Genomic DNA, 18,006 nt, shown 5'->3' with positions numbered 1-18,006 from the left:
CACTCCTATAGGTTTGGACTCACACGGGCTAGCCGGAGTCTCCCTTTCGGGCAGGGCATTTGCACATAAATCTGTTCGGCAAAAACCCAGGAAATCAAACCGTACAATCCATCACTTCAGCTTCACATTGGAGATTTCAGCCACTCGCTTGCTCGCATCTGCCCTGTGGTCCTGCTAATTAAGACGGGCATCTGGTGGCTGAGTATGAAGCATGGCGGGAAGTGACGGCCTTGCTGCATTGATGGGCTGCGCTAACTTTCATGTGACAGGGGGCTGCATGCAGCCCAAGTCATGGATGGTGGGAAAAATATGAACATTTCCTGTCTTTAACCGCTAAATCAGTGTTTCTCAAAGTGGGTGGCGAGCCACCCTGGGGGGCGCCGAGTCACGTTTGGGGGGGGGCGCGAAACACCGGGCGGGAGGGAGACGGGGCGCCTGGGGATACTGATGTTTTCACGTCTGAACTTTTTCCACGGCGGAACAATGAACAAAAAGTGTTCAGTAGGTTGTAGCTAAGAAAAACGCTGCTCAGGGACACAGGATGGACAAATATTTGACAGGGACGAAAAGAAGAATTCAGGAGTCCGGCGGTGGCCAGTGTTCTTTGTTGTTGGCCACTTTTGGCTGTAGAATCGTTCCGCGAGAGCCGCGAGCGAAAAAGCCAGAGGACAATGAACAGTTTTTGAGCACTGATAGAACGTAATCAAACACCTTTGCATCAGTACGTGATCTACACCACGACTGCCGCGATATTATGACTTACTGCACGTTACGCTCAATGTCATCCCGTGTGGCAGGTAGAAAATGTGATGTTGTCGCATGACTGATGTTGATGTGGTCAATTTCATCAAAACAAGACCCCTGAAAGTGCTGCTATTCTCTGTACTTTGCGAGGAGATGGGAGCACAACATAAAGCTGTGTTGGGGATCAGGGGGGGGCATGAAAAATTTTCTTCCTCTAAGGTGGGGCATGACAGAGAAAGTTTGAGAACCACTGCCCTAATGCCATGCAAGTCTATGGGGTCAAAAGTCACCTTTGTCCTAGAGACATGGGACCACTTGCAGGTTCATCGGGATCCCTCAAGACACAGCCACGTCAAATTTGGGGCTTCTAGCCAAAGCCATGAAGAATTTTCTTCCTCCAAGGTGGGGCGTGACAGAGAAAGTTTGAGAACCACTGCGCTAAATGAAAGAAATGTCGCTTTGCTAATTGGACATGAAAAATAAATGGAATCAAATGGAGCAGAATGTCACGTCGGTAAAAACGGCGTATCTTTGATGCATTGGCCCTCAATAAATTGTCCCGTTTGTTATCAAGATTGAACGGAAATCATTATAAAACCTCCAGCGCCGCCACAAAGGCACCTCATTTTCAGAGGAGATTAGTACAGACGTTATGCAACGACTCATTGGGAGCGCTCTGTCATTCCATTGGCCCCTCTCAGTCGAACCATTGGTCAGCTAACTGGCTAGAAATGTCTGAGCCACTGGGCCGCTCTAACTGGCACCCAAGGTCAAGCCCCACAAAGGAGCCAGAATAAATGAGGCATGTCCCCATGGTGCCAGAGTGGGACTTGCAGAAGCGGTGGGAAAGTCACAGACCTCTCCCTCGTCCTCTCCTGTCAACATGATGGAAACGTTTAAATGAATCAGCTTTTCAGGGGAAACTAAGATGCCTGGATTTAATGCATACATAGAAGGGCCGCAAGACGTGCTTGTTAAACATGAACTGTGACGTAGAGTTTTCTCTGAAGAGCTACATTGCCATCTAGTGGCCGCAAAGAACCCTGCATACAATTTGCATTGAACGCTATTGTGACAATTGTGTCTCTGAGGAAAACTGTGTTAATTAAAGGGAGCCCAGTCGAAAGTAGCTAGAATTTAAGGCGCCGTGTGTGTTTTTCAGTTGCAGGAGTGCCAGTTTCTCCCAGGCCACACGGAACAGCGTGTTTGTTGGGAGCGACTCCGCGGCGCAGAAGCTCTCCCACGGCTTCTCCCACTGCCTGAACGGCATGGGCGCCCAGCTGCATGGTTTCTACAGTCTCCCCAAGCCGGGAAAGCACCATCTGTCAGTGCACGACGACTCCCCACAGGAAGCCTGCTATGTCCTTCCGCAGGGTTTCAGTTCCGAGGCGCCTCCTCTGAGCGCCGCGGGCGACCCCGACGTGGACAACGAGGAGGTGTACACCTTCAAGACGCCCTGCAACGCCCTCGCCACCGTGCAGAGCAACGAGCGACCCACCGACAACTACGATTTCCCGACGACGCCCGGCTCCTTTTACCAGATCCCACGGACATTTGACAAGAACCACAATGCCCTGACGCCCTCCAACTCCGAGTCCTCGTGCACGCCTCCTCCCAGGCCTCCCAAACCCATCCAGGGTTCGGAGGGCCACTGGGGAAGCCCCCACTCGTTGGACAGCCACAGCAGAGAGGTGACGTCCGCTGTGTCTGTAACCCCGCGCAGGAACACCCTCCCCGCTGTGGAGAACATTAGGCTCCACCGAGGTATGGTGCGCTCAGCGCGCAAGCACCAGTTTCCTGTTTTTCCAAGTTCACTCTTGGTGCCACAGTGACTCTTCTTCCTCTTCCTCCATCTGTCTGGCTCTCCTCCTCCTCATTCTATCTCTCCTCTCACTGATTCGACACTACCAGCCGGGCAGTAACAGGCCGGTCCAACAGACACCGTCCTGGTGAGACGCTAATGAAATTCAAACCCGCAGTCTGGCGGAGTATGCCACGTTCCAGGCCTGAAAGGGAAAAAACAACAATGCACTGCCTTTATAGTGTTGTGTTATCTGTTTTGTTAAGCCCACACTCACCCTTGTAATGCCAGCGCCAAGAACTGACCCGCGACCCCTGTTAGAGAGGCGGCAGGCTGTTCCTGCACCTGTGCCGCAAAGACTAATTATAACCTAGCAAAGCATTTAATGAAGTGCCACTTGCTGCGACAGTTACAGTCTATTTGAGAGAGATATTTCATCCTTTCGCAGATTTGGAATTTTGCTTCAGAAACGCACATTCGTTTGTATGTTTTCTTAAGTTAATGGTGGCAGGAGACCTTGAGTTCTCCCGCTGGCTCTCTTCACAGGCTCCTCCTTTGAAACCAACAGCCATCACCGTCCTATCCATTTCAACAGCTCTGGCCAGTCTGTGGAGTCTGTCAATGACGGGTTTAGCTCCTACCTGGTGAGTCACAATCTGTTTTGATTTCACGGAGATTTATGGACCTTAAGGACCCAAAAAAAAAGATATTTTGCAAAATGTCATATTTTTCATTCAAAAATTGCACAAACACATTATATTACATCTCCCTAACTTATGACAATAATGATTCAAATAACATAACGCCAACTGTAGAAAAATACACATGAATCATCAACCAAACACCAATTCAGTCTATTGAAGTATTAAGCTTTTCTGCCATTTTCTTTATTGGCATTTTACGATGAATCAAAAATCAAATATACTACTACTACTAATAATATATATTTTAACTTAGTTTGCCAATTTATCATTGTTTTTTTAAAACATTTCACATGTCATCACCTCTATTCTTTTCTGTAATCTGAATCATGACTACAGTACCATCACCGAGAAATTCTGCATGCAAAGACACAAACGTTTCTCGTGATTGCCTCAGTTTTGCATCAACATTGAGCCCGGTGAGTGTAAAGCGACTATAATGCAGTCTGTCTCGTTGATACCAGAGAAGCAAAACACCTCTGACTCGCTCAGACAGCGGAAACTCGGATGACAACTACGTGCCCATGAATCCTGGCTCCTCGCCACTCAGCGCTGCCCAGGCTGACAGTCCTAAGAATATCTACATCCCGATGAGCCCAGGGCCCCATCACTTTGACTTCCCAGGATTCTCTGCAACATTACCTGCCCGTAAGGGGAGCAGCGCCTCCCTGTGCCACCGGCCCAGTCGCCACAGTGATGTCACCCCGCCGCCCATCAACCGCAACCTCAAACCTAACAGGAAATGTGAGTTTCTGACAGCTAAGTTCTCACAGCGACAGGCATGATAGTATAACTTTTTTTTTCCTAACTGGGCATCTGCAAGGTTTGCATTGTTGATTGTTTGCACCAAGAGAATGACTTTCATTGACCTTGCTATCTGAAATTGTTTTTTCACAGCAAAGCCAACACCTCTGGATTTGAAGAACAATGGCATCATTGACGAGCTGCCATTTAAGAGCCCTGTCACCATGTCATGGACACGGCCCATGTGAGTGTCTTATATTATCCAGGCAGGTTAACCAAGGCCACTGAAATAGTTCATGTAAATACCATATGTCTAAATCCTTCAATAACAGCACACATTTCAAGGCTTCATTTTTTTGTTATTTCACTAGCTCAGCTCGTAGAATACAGGAAGTTAGCATGTAAAAACAGTACTTCATTGAAACATAGGTTAGCAACAACAGCAAAAGGATTTCAAATGGTGTTTAACAGCTGTAATAACTTTGGGTTTACAAGTAAGAACTTGAGGTCAACCTAGTTTCGAAATCTAGGTTGAAAACTTACCATATGAGACGATGCGGAGCAGAAAATACCAAACAGGAATGGCAGGGATAGAGAAAAATTCACATTGCAACAAAGACGTTAGCATTAAGTGTCTCCAGATCCTGCACTGCAAACAAAAAGGGCAAAAAAATATATAATAATAACCGCACAAAAGCACCATTTCTACAAGGTTTTGAACAGCACAGTGCTCATACTCCGGTGTGCTTTGCCTCAGGGCTGCCATGAATTCCATGTCCTCTCAGCACTGTCGACCCATTTCTACACAAAGCATCACCAGCACCGACTCCGCCGACAGCGAGGAGAATTACGTGGCTATGGTGAGTCCCGGTAGCCGCAGGGGGAAGCCAGGGGAGAACACATTGTGTCCTTTTTGTTCTAATGATTGGCTCGTTTGTGCGCTGCACGTACTGAGAGTGCTCCTCCTGCCCGCCTCCATTAGCAGAACCCAGCGTCTACCTCCCCAGCCGTAAGTGGCACCAGCAGCCCGGCCCCGAGGTCATGCGGCAACGTGGATTACCTTGCGCTGGACTTTCAGCCGGGGTCGCCCAGCCCACACAGAAAAGTAAGTAGATTTTCTTTTCTTGTTGAATGTAAAACAGCATCAGCTCATATTCATACCACAGCGCAACTTCCGCCAAGTGCCAGAATTTGACCCTTTTCCCATACGTTGACCTGTTTCACAGCCCTCAACCTCTTCCGTGACCTCTGATGAGAAAGTGGACTACGTGCAAGTGGACAAGGAGAAGACCCAAGCGCTGCAGAGCACCATGCAAGAGTGGACCGATGTGCGGCAGTCTACTGAGCCTGCAAAGGGGGTCAAGTCCTGACACTGACCTGTAAAAAAAAAAGAAATACGACCGAAACTAAAGGAAACGACATAAAACACGATATTCCAATGATTCAATCATCATCATCTCCTCTATAATATTTCTGTCTTGACCACTAATCCAGGTTTGGCTTGTGATGGACAGTAAGCCAGACTTACAGCCGACTGTGACTGTTCTCTATGATGAGTTTTACTGCAGTGCACTGCGAGATGCAGGATATCAGGCTAAGACATGAAGCACCCAGTCAGGGTGCAGACAGTTGATAAAGAATCTCAAAATATCATCACCACTCGTCAGTCGACGTTTTATAAGAGGCAAGCAAGCGCGACGTCACCCCTCTCCTATAGCCCCCCCCCAACCCTCCGGGCCGTGCTGCATCATTCCTTTTCCTTGTTTTTCTTTTGCTTTTGCAGCAATTTATCCAATCGCTTCCATTTAAAAAGCAGCAGTGAGGCCTAACTGGTCGATAACCTTATAAATGTACTGCGAGGGTTTTCGCTTGCTGATCTCAGGAATGCCAAGACGCACTCTAATTTTGGCATGCAGGCAAACTCTCTCTTTACACTCCAATCTATCGTTTATGCTGAGCTTTGCAGAAGCAATGAGGAGATTATTTTCACTGCGGGCAATGATTTAAGCTTGGCGGTGCATGTCTGGTGAGAGGAGAGAAGTTAAAAAAAAAAAAATGGAGACTCAAAAACAGCCAATATAAAAAAGTGATGATTACTGTGCAGGGCTGTTAATTTTATTTCAGTTTTTGAGAAACTATGGACCATTTCTAAAAAAGCTGTCTGGCTTCTGAACGCATTATTTGAAAGGTGGTACCAAGGGAGCAAATTCTGACAACATCCAGACAAAAAAAAAAAAAAATCAAACGTAGCTTGTATTGTTGCTGGTTTGACATTGTCCCTTTTCCATTCGGGTGGAATATTAATACATTTAATTTAATGTGCACTGACCAAGAAAGGCTTTGAGTATTTGAAGGTTAAAAAAACAAAAAAAAGAAAACCAAAAAAAAAGAGACCGTCCTTCCAAGGAGTTTCGGCATCCAATCTGGATCCCTTCCTCTGAAAGACCAGAAGTACTGGCCAAACTGAAGGACAACAGCATACTTAGCTTTTATGGAAAATAGCCATTTATTGTTGTACTCTCTCTCTCTCTCTGGTCCTTGATATTTTAACACACTACACCAACCTCTGTGAAAAATTATTGTTGGTATAAAAGTTCAGGAAAGAAAACGACATTTGTTGTGAGTCTTGCTGATAGTTGAAATTTGAGATGTTGCATTTCAGAGATGTATCTTTGCCAGTAATCAGTGAAAATTCTTTTTTTTTTTTTTTTGCATAATTTCCTACACTCCTCTATTTGTTGAATTTGCCTTATTTTTTATTTTTAGTCTTGACTGTAAACTTTGCCTTAGAGAAATTTTGTTCTTGAAAAAACAAAAGAAAAAAAGATTATTCAACTTAGAGCCATATTGTAATTATGAGGACATCTGAATGATCGGTTTATATTTCATCTTAAAGTGAAATTCTGGTATTTTTAAACAAAGGCTTTGTGTCCATGTATTTGGATGTGTGAATGATAAGTCAACCTCGCAAGGCAGCAGGATTTGGTGAGATTTTCAAATTGAAACTCTTGTTCTTTTTTTTTCTTTCTTGAAAATCCGTCTGCCCTGCAAAGCTTCAAAATGCTTTTTCAGATGAGCAGAGTCAGGCTCCTTTTGAGGAAAACAGTGGTAGCTACGACCAGGGACAAACTGGAAGCTCTTGAAAGCTTGTAAACCATGGCAGACACAGCATGGATGCCACATTGACAGCAGTTTTATTATTACAGGACATTATCATTAAAAGATAAGCATGAAGGGCTTTTATCGACTTCCTGCTGGTTTTGGCAAGAGTTTACTTGAACACAAGGCGTCACCTCTCGCTGTGGAACAGTGACCTCTGCAATGAAGTGTGGCCTCACACTCCACACGTTTTCTAAACTTCTAAACAAGCTCTTTCCCAGACTAATATTTGGACATAATTGTGTGAAACGTTAAGTTTAATTCATACTTGTCCAAATAAATGTAGCCAGTAGATAGCCTCGACTTGTAATGTAAATGAAGGAAAGAGGGTTTTTTTTTTTTTTTTTTTTTTTTTGGTGGGGGGGATGGGGGTAGGACTGTTACTCGGCATGTCTGAATAAATTAAATTTTACTATGACAGTTACATGTGTGTCACAGCAGCTGCATTATGAGCCAGACCTGTCACAAGAGCTTGAGTAAATATTGTTCATTTACACATCCAATACATGCATATGAAGTCAAAGTTTACTGATACTGTAATTTCCTTTTATGTCCAGTATTTCATCGTGGGCTGGAACCACTGAAGAGTGAATCCCTATTTAATCCTAATATGAATGGAGTGGCCATGCAGTGCTTCGTGGTATTATTGATTTTGTCATTACCAATTCACTACTTAATGTTTTTTCTACCCTTTTTACTACTTTTGTATTCTTTTTATCATTATTTTCTACTTAAAGTGTAAGCAAATGACATTCATACAGATAGGGTCGAGCTGAATTAAGCACGTTTGTCGACGTGCCTTTTGTTCCTTTTTAAATTCTTACATGCTAGGAAATATGTATGAAACAGGGAGGCTGGCCGCTTGATTTGCACTGGCAAAACCTCTCCCAAGAAAAGCCTGTCTCCCGGTCAGACTCTGAAGTGAAATACTTGTGTAATTTATTACGTAGAGAGACTCGTTGTAAGCAGAGGAGACGTGTTTGTATTGTCATAGTGAGTTGTTGTATGTTACATGACAGCCTGACGAGGCGAGATTGAAAACACTGCTCAGATCTTCTGTTGGACTGTCACTGGTTTGGCGTACTGAACTTGTTAGTGATCAGTTGTTGTTTTTTTTTAACCACTGTTACTTGCTACTACTGTAGAGCATTTGCAGACTGCTTGTGTTTTTAATTTATTAATTTATTGTGTGTTCTCGGTCATTGTAAAAAAAAAAAAAAAGAAATAACAGAGAAAAAAGGATACAACAACCAAACAACCCTCTCTCTACTAACACTGATGTATGAAAAAAAAAAAAAAAAGTCTTGATTTTGTGAGGCAGTATGAGATAAACAAAATGCCGCCGGTGTGATGGTTACATGGTACAGTTCATTTTGGTCATAGAATGAGAGACTTTGTTATTCTGTATTATGGTATACTTAAACTGTGGTCAGAGAATAAATCAAGAGGTGAAAGCTGTGTTCTCACGTTCTTCTTTCAGTGCCAGCAAAGCTGTGTTTATCCATTTGGACTTCGGTCCAAACTTTTTGCTCAAATGTTAAAATTGTAATTTATTTATTCCTGCTTAAGCCATTTTTGTTTCTCAATTAACACATATTACTGCTAATTCAGCTACCCAGGCCTACTATAACGACTACAGAGGGGGATATTTTTGTCTATCGTCACATTTTAATTAAGAACCCCATATAAACTTAGCATGGCAATAGTTTGGCTGAAGTGTTTGTTAGTTTGCATTAGGGCGCATTGGGAGAACTTACAGAACTGGTATGTTTCTATCTACACTTTAACTTCTAGAATTTAGCGCTTTGGCTAGCAAGCTAGGCTAAAGATAGCCTGGCTCATTTGTGTATTTACAATCCTATGGGCAGTTATCAGGTAGTAAAGAGGGTTTTTGTTTGTTTGTTTTTATGACACAATTGGAAGTGGCAGAATCTTTATGGTTTTGCTCTTTTCAGTGCTAACATTGCAAGCTCTCCTTTTGAGCCCTCTATCACACACTACAGAGGAAAGTTAACAACTCTTAACATCTTTCATTGCTAACTGACCGACATTCCTGAACGACTTAAATCATGTCAAGTTATGAGAAACACAAGGGAAATCAAGCCAACAAATATAAAGGCACACGTCGCTTTTGGTGTCTCCGTCCTGGAGCCAAAAACGATTTAAGGAATGGTACTCACTCAAAAACGTCCACCTTTTCATATCCGGTATTTTGAAACCATGATAGCTTATTTTTTTTTCCCAACACAGTGTAGATTAGTCTAACCCTTATTAAATTCGGGACGTATAAATGGCACATCATTTCTACACGTTGATGTTATCGGACCCCTTTTTTTTTTTTTTTTTTTTTTTTTCCGTACGTCCAAGTGTCATCAGACGCATAATTGTTTTTCCTACGGTGCCGTGCCAGTGGCCTTTACAGTGCAGCTCCTACTTCCCACCACTAGAGTGCGCGGTTGGACCCGGCTTCATTGTCATGTGAGCGTATCATGTCAAGCGAAGAATGTGCGTACAATGAGGCTCTGTGTGGTAGTTCCGCTCTCGCCGACTCGGTGAGCCAGACGGACGAGCAGTTGTCAATGAACTGCGTGAGACGGATCGCAGTCGGCGTTCGTGCGGCGGCTTCCTGCGCCGCGTCCGACTCCTTCTCCGAGCGGCCAGCTTCTAAGAAACATGGGAAAGGAAACCGGGAGAGAGGAGTTATTTCCATGTAGCAGAATCCGGTGAGTCTTGGAAGTTTTTGGTGGCTGTTGTGTGTTATATATCCCCCGGGTTTTAGGGGGGGCGACGACGAATCGCTCATCAGTTACAGAAGACGCGAATCTTAATCTCGACGGACGCCGCTTGTCTGAGATAAATTGAGACGAGATGATTGTCGCCATTGAGCAGCGCGAAGTTACGGCTGTATTTTTTTTTTTTTTTTTTTTTGTGGAGGGAGGGGGGCTAATAGGGGGGGGTCGCGTCAGAAATCGAAAACGCATCAGTTGGACCGAGCCGCCGCGAGCGCAAGAACAGGATTAATTCCAGCTGTGCATCGCCGACTGTTTCATGTTTGTAACTCATTTCCGTTTTAATTAGAGGTTGACGTAATAAAAAGCGCCCCCGTGGACGAAATGGCCAATAAAAGCTCGGCACTTTTAAAGCGTCTCTTTGTGGCTCTGAGTTAATAAGTTGACCTTATCTTACTTGTGTCGTCTGTCCCTTTTTTTTTCTTTCTTTTTTTTTTTTTTTAATATATATATTCATGTGTTGTACATCACAGGTCGACAGGATAACTGAGCCAAAGGGCTTACATCGTCTTCCTTCTTCGAGTGACTTTCTTTCGATTGTCCAGTCCCTCCACACGAGATCATAACTGGGTCCTCACGTCCTGTTGTCTTCCATGCCCACGCCGCGGTCCATTCCAAGCGCAGTGGACCTCAGTCTCCAGGAACTAGTCGGGGACCTGCGGGCATGGGAGAGGCCACCCCGGCTCAGTCTGCCGCGGGGCCATTCGTTCCCATGTTGGGTGTCGGCTTGGGATCTCTGCCCGGCGGGGTTGGTGTCGGCCCCGGGCCGGTCGTGGCCCCTTCCAGGGGCTCAGCGGTGCCGCTGCACAACGCCATCGTGGAGCGTCTGCGGGCCCGCATCGAGCTGTGCAGGCGGCACCACTCCACCTGCGAGAACCGCTACCAGAGGAGTCAGGCCGAGACCTCGGACCGGGAGCACGAGAACACCCTTCACCTGCTCAACATAGTCCACCAGGGCCCCGGGAACAGGAAGGCCAAGGGCAGCCGGGGGTCGAACCAGCAACCTCCAGAGTACAGCAGGGCCAACGGCGAGCGGAAAGGTTCAGAGGGCGAGCCAAAGATCTCCACTCGCATAGCGGTGAGTTTCTTCTGAGATTCCTGACCTGGTGATGGTACTGGTGACACGCCTGCATGTGGTGAGACGTCTCCATGATGATGATGATGATGATGATAATGATGATGATAATGAAGTTGACAGTGACATACTGTGCGAGAATTTACCTTGAACGGACACAATATGCTGCCTGAGCAAACGCTCAGCCTCAGTCACAGGGGGTAGTTTAGTCGCTACAGCGGTAATTTTGTAGGAGTCAGTGATTAAACACAACTTTCTTCCAACCTTCTTGGGAAAAACCGCATCTTGACCAAATGGCACAACATTTGGGAAGAGTTGGGAGAAAATGAGAGTAAGTATGAGGTCGAGCTGATTAAAGGGTCTCTTGAACTTAATGGGATGATACAGGATCAAAAAGCTTGTTTGCGAAGCAATCAGTCCAAAGGAAATTCTTTTGAGGTCATCAGGATGTTTTTCTTTCTTTCTTTCGTTCTGCAAACCATTATCTCATTGCTTTGGGGAAAATTATTCGCATGATTTTCTGCTCGCTATCGTTCAATAGAACATCTGCTATTTGGTGTCAGAGTTGGAAAAAAGGGCTTAATTCTCATTACCAACAGATAATAGCTGCTTGTACTTGGTAGTTTCATTTTAGCTCATTTTTATGACTTCTTCACTGTTAAGGACATTGAATAAAAACAGTGCAGTTGTTGTGTCATATATTAACAATAGACCCTCACAGAAAAACAAAACAAAAGGAAACTTGTGATCGTAGGATGCAGCAAATGGTTCAGTGTGACTGCAGTGCTGACAGGAGCCACTTCCTGCACGGCATCTGTTAAGGGCATGTTCAGTGAGATATGAGATTTATTGTGTTGTTTTCTCTTGCTGGGCAAGAGCCAGGGGTGGCTCTGAGGGTGGGCCTGGGTGTGCTCATTGGCAGGTAGCCCACCCACTTATATTCATGAAAATAGCAAAAACGAATCAATGGATTGCTTTTAAGATAATCATCTATTTTTAACCTCTTGATATCAATGTTGCGATTGAGCCACGGCTCTAACAGCAACCAGCGTGAGCATATTGAAGCTCTGAACAACATCTGAGGCCCACTCAGATATTCCCAGGCCCGACCGTCAGCGACGTTCTGTGTCCACCACTGGCACGTGGGAGTTTAGCCCCCAGGCTATGAATTATTTTCCAAGCAGCATTTCAGTTTAATGACAACAGGGTGAAAGCGCGCAGATGTTTAGGCTCCAGATTGGCTCTCGAGATGCCGGATGGAAAAATAAACAGGATCTTTTTCCCCCCCCAGTAAAGCCATAAAAGGGTCGTGGTGATTGATCCGACAACTCGTCTGTTCGCTGGGACTGCAGGCAGGATGTCGCGCAGCGATTGCGAACAGGAGTTTGTAGATTTCTCTTTTTATTCAAAGTGCTGATATAAAGGGCGATCACGCGCTGCTGCTGCTGCTGCTGCTGCTGCTCTGCAGCAGTTTGCTTTGCTCCTTTTTTTTTTTTTTTTACTGATGTTGACTCTCGTTGTGGGATGTTCCACATAAAACTGATGAGGGCAGCAAGATGGCGAGGAGGAAATGAAGTCCTCGCACACATGTTTATATCAGCCCCGAGGTTAATATGCTTTTTTCTTCTTCACAACTCACGATGATTGGATCAGGCAGAAGCGCAGCCAGTGCAGAAATCTCCCTCGGTGTGCGTTTGTGCCGCGTCTATTCAGCGTTAACGCCACACGGGCTGAGTCTTTTCCTGAATAATATTTGAACTCCACAAAGTCAATAGTGGGACAAGTTGAAGGTGTAATTTTTTAATTTAACCCTCTGTGGGCTACGCACAAAGAGGCCCGTGCAGAGCACCTGTCAAAGAGCGGGCTCTACAAGATGCATGCATGTTATTGAGCGTTCACACTGGAAGCCGCCGCGGAGTCGTACACCGAGCAGAACAATGGATTACGACTGGCTGGGAATGAGGAGTGAGCAGCGGCGTTTAACAACAGAGCTTATTGAGACCAGATTAACAAAGGATATTCTTTTAGGTGGAACTGGAGGAAGAGATGAGAGCGCGCCCAGCCAAATACTCTGGAAATGATTTCCAATAATACTTCCGTGAACTTAATGAAAGCTTTTAGAGAATCGCAGTCTGGATTATGACGATAAATATCCGAACCGGGGTCGTTATTGTTGTTTTTTTGTTTTGCTTTTTTTTTTTTCCATTCCTACCTGTATCCATAGATGTGTCGAGCGCGGAAGTAGGTCAGAGTTGTGTTTACACAACAGCAGCCCGGTATTGCAGCGAACAGCAACTCGCTCCCATCAGAGCCAGGATCCAACGGCGCGCTGCTGGTTACGCAAGTTGGAGGCAGCGCAGCTCGGCTGCACACACACAGCATGCCATCGGTTGTCATGACCTATTATCGTACGTTTAATGAATGGTTCAATAAGCACCTTCGCGAAAGATGAGCCAGCCGTGAAAAGCGTTTGAAGCGCAAGGCCTCCGTACAAATGTTTAGAGCCACCGAATACATTTCCTGTACATGTTTACTTTGGGTCAAACAGGCCTTGAATAAGCAGTCGAGGAGGGATGCCTGGTGATTAACAGTCCTCTGTGCACCGGGGGCGATGGGGGAGGGGGGCATTTTGTTTTTGTCCAGTTCTTTTTTTCTTTCTTTTTTTTTTAAACTCTGGCAGATGACAGATCTGGGAACTGCAGGCCTACAGCAGCGCGCACTCGCACAGAAAGTGATCTGTTTGCTGATGCATTTGCTGTTGTGTTTGCCCACTTGCGGCTCTTTGTGCTAACCACACAGCAGTGTCCCGAGTTTCGAGGTTGTAGCGTGAGGCGTCTTGGGTTGGTTGGAAGAACAACTTTTTTTTTTTTTCCTCTCGTCAGTTAAAACAAAGCGGAGGCGCTGCGCAAACACGCGGTGAGCTCCGTTGGAACGGTGTGACGAGGAGGTAATCGTTTAAAACCTGGAGCTCGCTGCTCGTCGCAGAAGGGTCTGTTCCGGAGCCAACCCATTTTGAAAATGTCGTTGCGACATATCAGACATCAAGTTTGTTCCCTCTAAGCTCTGTATTTATTAAATCTTGAGTTCAGCTGCGGTTCTCCAAAGAAATGTTCACAGCGAGCGTATTCAAACAATTTACCACTTTTGGCCATTCTTTTCTTTTTCGGGATACCATGGCGCTACTGATGCTCACTAATTGGAAACAATGGCAAATACAGGGTGAACATGTGAAAGAGTCATTTGATAGTGAAGTACATTACATTGGCACATGTTGGCATCATGAAACATACCAGTAATGTGAGTTCAGCCAGCAAGATTTTCAACAGGATGAATTCTGCTGCCACTATTTTTTTTATCTTTTAGTTTGAAAGGAAAGTCGGGAAGGTTTCTTTTGTTTCTTTTCTGTTTCTGTCTTGAAGACAAACAAATAAATTTGTCATTCTCTTGCGCGCGGGATTGAAACGCTGACAGTAAAATGATAATTGTCTTTAAATAGGTCAAACACCTCAGGCTTTAATTTGTTGCAGATTATTTTTAATCAAGGAGGAAAATAGAACTGTATACTTTTTTTTTGTTCAATCTAAAAAGAAATAGCACTTTTAAGACAACATTCTATCCTGGTTTGTTTGGTCAAAAAAACTCACCTACCAAACAAGAGTTTCTCTCATTCAGCTCTCTTGCCTCCTCCCCTACCTGCTCCATCCGTAGCCAACTCCCTTGTGATTGGCCAGCGCTAGCTAACAGGGAAGTTGGCAACTAGCTCTCATTCAGTGAAGCCTCACCCACATTTAAACAAAAAAAAACAAAAAAAAAAGCCTGCAGTGACGTTGCTATGATAACCAGGTCGACTTGTGATGTAGAAAGTCGAGCAAAATCCGAACAGCTCCTTTCAGCACAGTAACACGGAAAAATCCAACCCATCTACAAACACGCATGCTGTCGTTGCTCCTACTTGCTGTGTTAGTCGTAATGCCAGTGACACTAAAAGACATGCAAAGAGCCAGAAAGGTCAGTTTTTCATAACAGCGCCCCTTTAAGGAGGCGGCAGCCACCAAGTGTATCGACGACTCCCCACAGGAGCAAAGGGAAGGTAAAATAAAACCTTAAAAAAAAATCATTGCACTCTCTTGCGGTTGTGTATGATGGATGATGACTGTAGGGGTGTGAGTGTGGGGAGGATTAGGGGTGAGTGCTGTAAGTGCTTCCTGGCACCCCCCTTCCCCCTCCAACCAGCACCACTACCACTACTCCCCCCCCCCAGCCCGTTTGGCTGTTAAACTGCCTGAATCCGAGCTGCCGGTGGTCTGATCTGGCAGGGCTGCAATGTGAAACAATTAGCCCAGGTCCGCGGAGGCCACCCACAGCGACGGACCCACAGCCTCACCCGCCCCGATCGCTGCTGCTCGCGAGCATCCGCGCTCATCCCGCGGATCACTTCCGCGTCGCCGTGGGAAGGCTGAAGCTCTTTTTTTTTTCTCTCTCTCTCTCTTTTTTTTTTCGGGTAGAGACTCGCTGTCGGCCGGGCCCTCGGCGGCGAATTGCATCAAGTTTCCCCGCGCAGAGAAGGAGAAGAAGAATCGCTGCGGGTGCTGTTTATTGACAGCGCGGCTACACTGCAAAGCTTGATGTGATTAAGCTTGTCTCATTGTGCACGGCGAAGCTGCGGGACGAGCGGAGCGTCTCGCGGCGCTCTGATTAAAAGACATTAAGAGAGAGGCCCTGCGTGTGCTGTAGTAAAGCCATCTGCTAATCTCCTCCTCCGACGCGGGATTAGTGTCAGTGGTTTGAACACGGCTACCTGAAAAAATCCAATTTTACTCGATCGTGGTGGATTTTTTTTGTGTGTGTGTGTGTGTGTGTGTGCAGTGTGTGTTTAAGATGTCATCTTGAGGTTAAATCGCGTTTATATCCACATTTAGAACGTGCTATAAAAATGACTTTGTTTGTGTTGAATGTCATTTTTTTTAAGATGTGCTTTTGCAAGTGGTCTTATGTCAAAATCTGCGGTGTGTCCATACATTTGGACTGCTGTCATTGAGTTTGTTGACCTGTAAGTGTCCAACTCTGATACAGTTGCCTGCACCTTAGCTTATTAGTACTTGGTCTTTATCAAGTTGACCTTCTGCAGCAGGGGTGGGCAAACGTTTTGACTCGTGGGCCACCATGGGTTCTAAAAGTTGACAGAGGGGTCGATGATGGAGTGTTTTGGTGACCCACTTCAAAGGAGAAAAAAAATATGATGGGATATGCAGAAAACGTGCTTCAACGTCTATTGAAATTTAAAAACAAAAGCGTTAAAACAAAATATCTGTCTTTGAAGCCCCACAGTATTTATTGCAACCACTCTCCACTCGACAGCTATTTTCTTACTTACTTACTACTAATAGAATTTCTTCAGGCCGGATTAAAAAGCTCAACAGGCCGCATATGGCCCCCTGGCCCTAGTTTGCCCATGTGCATGCCCTACAGCAGTGTTTCTCAAAGTGGGTGGCGCGCCCCCCCTGGGAAACACCGGGCGGGAGGGAGACAGGGCGCCCGGGGGAACTAATGTTTTCACGTCGGAACTTTCTCCACGGCGGAACAATGAACAAAAAGTGTTCAGTAGGTTGTAGCTCAGAAAATCGCTGCTCAGGTACACAGGATGGACAAATATTTGACCGGGACGAAAAGAAGAATTCAGGAGTCCGGCGGTGGCCAGTGTTCTTTGTTGTTGGCCACTTTTGGCTGTAGAATGGTTCCGCGAGTAGCTGCGGAACGATGGTGTCGTTCACGCCAGACTTGAAGCGGGGTGCACCTGCGCGGCCGGCTCGCACCGCACTCTATTTTCTTTCTAATGCGTGAGCCGCGAGCGAAAAAGGGGGGCATGAACATTTTTCTTCCTCCAAGGTGGGGCGTGACAGAGAAAGTTTGAGAACCACTGCCCTACAGCGACAACAGCCGACAACTGGAATTAGCTGGCAGCATATATATCCTTTGTCTCGTTTTTTTTAACTCCTTTTATCTTATTTTACCTATTTATGGAGTTCCATCTTCCAAAGCAAAGAAACCTCAAGTGACCGAGGTGCATATTTGCACTGCCACCTTTATTATTACAGGTACGAGATGCTTCTAAGGTGAATATTAAGAGGCTGAAAACACAGGGAGTGTGACGCCGCATCAAGTGCCGCCCCTGAGGCACAGTGACGGCGGCACACAGGTCCAGATTCCCACTCCAAGCGAGCTGATCGTCTGCTCTTTCTGAGCTGGAAGCAGAATTGCGGTGTGAGACACCGCGGCTTTGTGCGGCCAGATGCGTCCGCTTGCAGCCGCTGTGGGTTTCTGCATTAGGAAGTGGCGCCTGGCGAGCAGTTTTTGCTGCCGCCTCAGATGGCGCCGGGCGGCGTCCTGGGCTTTTGCACGTGGAGCCAGATGTAGCAACTGTACCGCGCCCTAATGAAGCTTTACGTTGTGTGTGTGGGACATTCCACCTGACTGTCCTCGGGGCGGCTCGTAAATCCTGAGCGCCGAGCTGTTCTTACTGCGCTCTAGCTTGTTTTCCAGGAGAGGGAAATTCGGGGTTGACATCACGCACAAGGCTGATGCTGCAGAAAAAGGAAGAAAAAAAAAAAATTGCCGCCTCTGGAGGAATGTTTGTTTGGACAGTGTGTTGATTCTGAATAAGTTAATAGCCACTGTATCATCTCTGGGCTAAATCTTGCGTGAAATGAACGTCTCTATTCCCCCAGTAAACACAGCTTTATGATAACATCAGCATACACGGACTCTAAACAACTTAGCTGCACACGGACTCTGCGGTAATGATTGCTTTGTCCTCCAGGGAAAGCGGGGTGCAAGCTTCAACAAGTTCCTCTAATGCTCGTCGACGCAGAGGCCAGATTTTTAAGTGGCACAAAAAGAGGGGGGGAAAAAAAAAGACTTGCTGATGAATGGCTTTTCTCAGAGGGGCTTTGCTTTTCAATCCCCGAGAATTAATGACCTCATTTTTCAAAAAGT

The 18,006-nt window shown here is 45.8% G+C and overlaps 2 protein-coding genes across 4 annotated transcripts in view; both read left to right on the top strand.

Annotated features, from left to right (window-relative positions):
* gab2 (GRB2-associated binding protein 2) overlaps positions 1-8,607 on the top strand; it is a 38,934-nt gene extending 30,327 nt beyond the window's left edge. For 2 of the 3 annotated variants that reach the window (XM_076036723.1, XM_076036725.1), the window contains exons 4-10: positions 1,907-2,508; positions 3,092-3,189; positions 3,711-3,990; positions 4,144-4,234; positions 4,748-4,850; positions 4,973-5,095; positions 5,217-8,607. In XM_076036723.1, coding sequence (XP_075892838.1) covers positions 1,907-2,508; positions 3,092-3,189; positions 3,711-3,990; positions 4,144-4,234; positions 4,748-4,850; positions 4,973-5,095; positions 5,217-5,360 — 1,441 coding nt within the window. In that variant the 3' untranslated portion in view covers positions 5,361-8,607. The remainder of the gene's footprint in view (positions 1-1,906; positions 2,509-3,091; positions 3,190-3,710; positions 3,991-4,143; positions 4,235-4,747; positions 4,851-4,972; positions 5,096-5,216) is intronic. The other variant, XM_076036724.1, reaches the window with a different exon arrangement.
* A 1,058-nt stretch (positions 8,608-9,665) lies between these two features.
* The window catches only part of maml2 (mastermind like transcriptional coactivator 2), a 40,744-nt gene continuing 32,403 nt past the window's right edge, over positions 9,666-18,006 (top strand). The window contains exons 1-2 of the mRNA XM_076036722.1: positions 9,666-9,872; positions 10,412-11,016. Coding sequence (XP_075892837.1) covers positions 10,603-11,016 — 414 coding nt within the window. The 5' untranslated portion in view covers positions 9,666-9,872; positions 10,412-10,602. The remainder of the gene's footprint in view (positions 9,873-10,411; positions 11,017-18,006) is intronic.

This window comes from Nelusetta ayraudi, unplaced genomic scaffold (genome assembly GCF_046127955.1).
Source record: "Nelusetta ayraudi isolate G7.1 ecotype Tasmania unplaced genomic scaffold, CSIRO-AGI_Nayr_v1 ptg000048l, whole genome shotgun sequence".
Classification (NCBI taxonomy): domain Eukaryota; kingdom Metazoa; phylum Chordata; class Actinopteri; order Tetraodontiformes; family Monacanthidae; genus Nelusetta; species Nelusetta ayraudi.
This window is presented reverse-complemented; position numbering and strand designations above follow the sequence as displayed.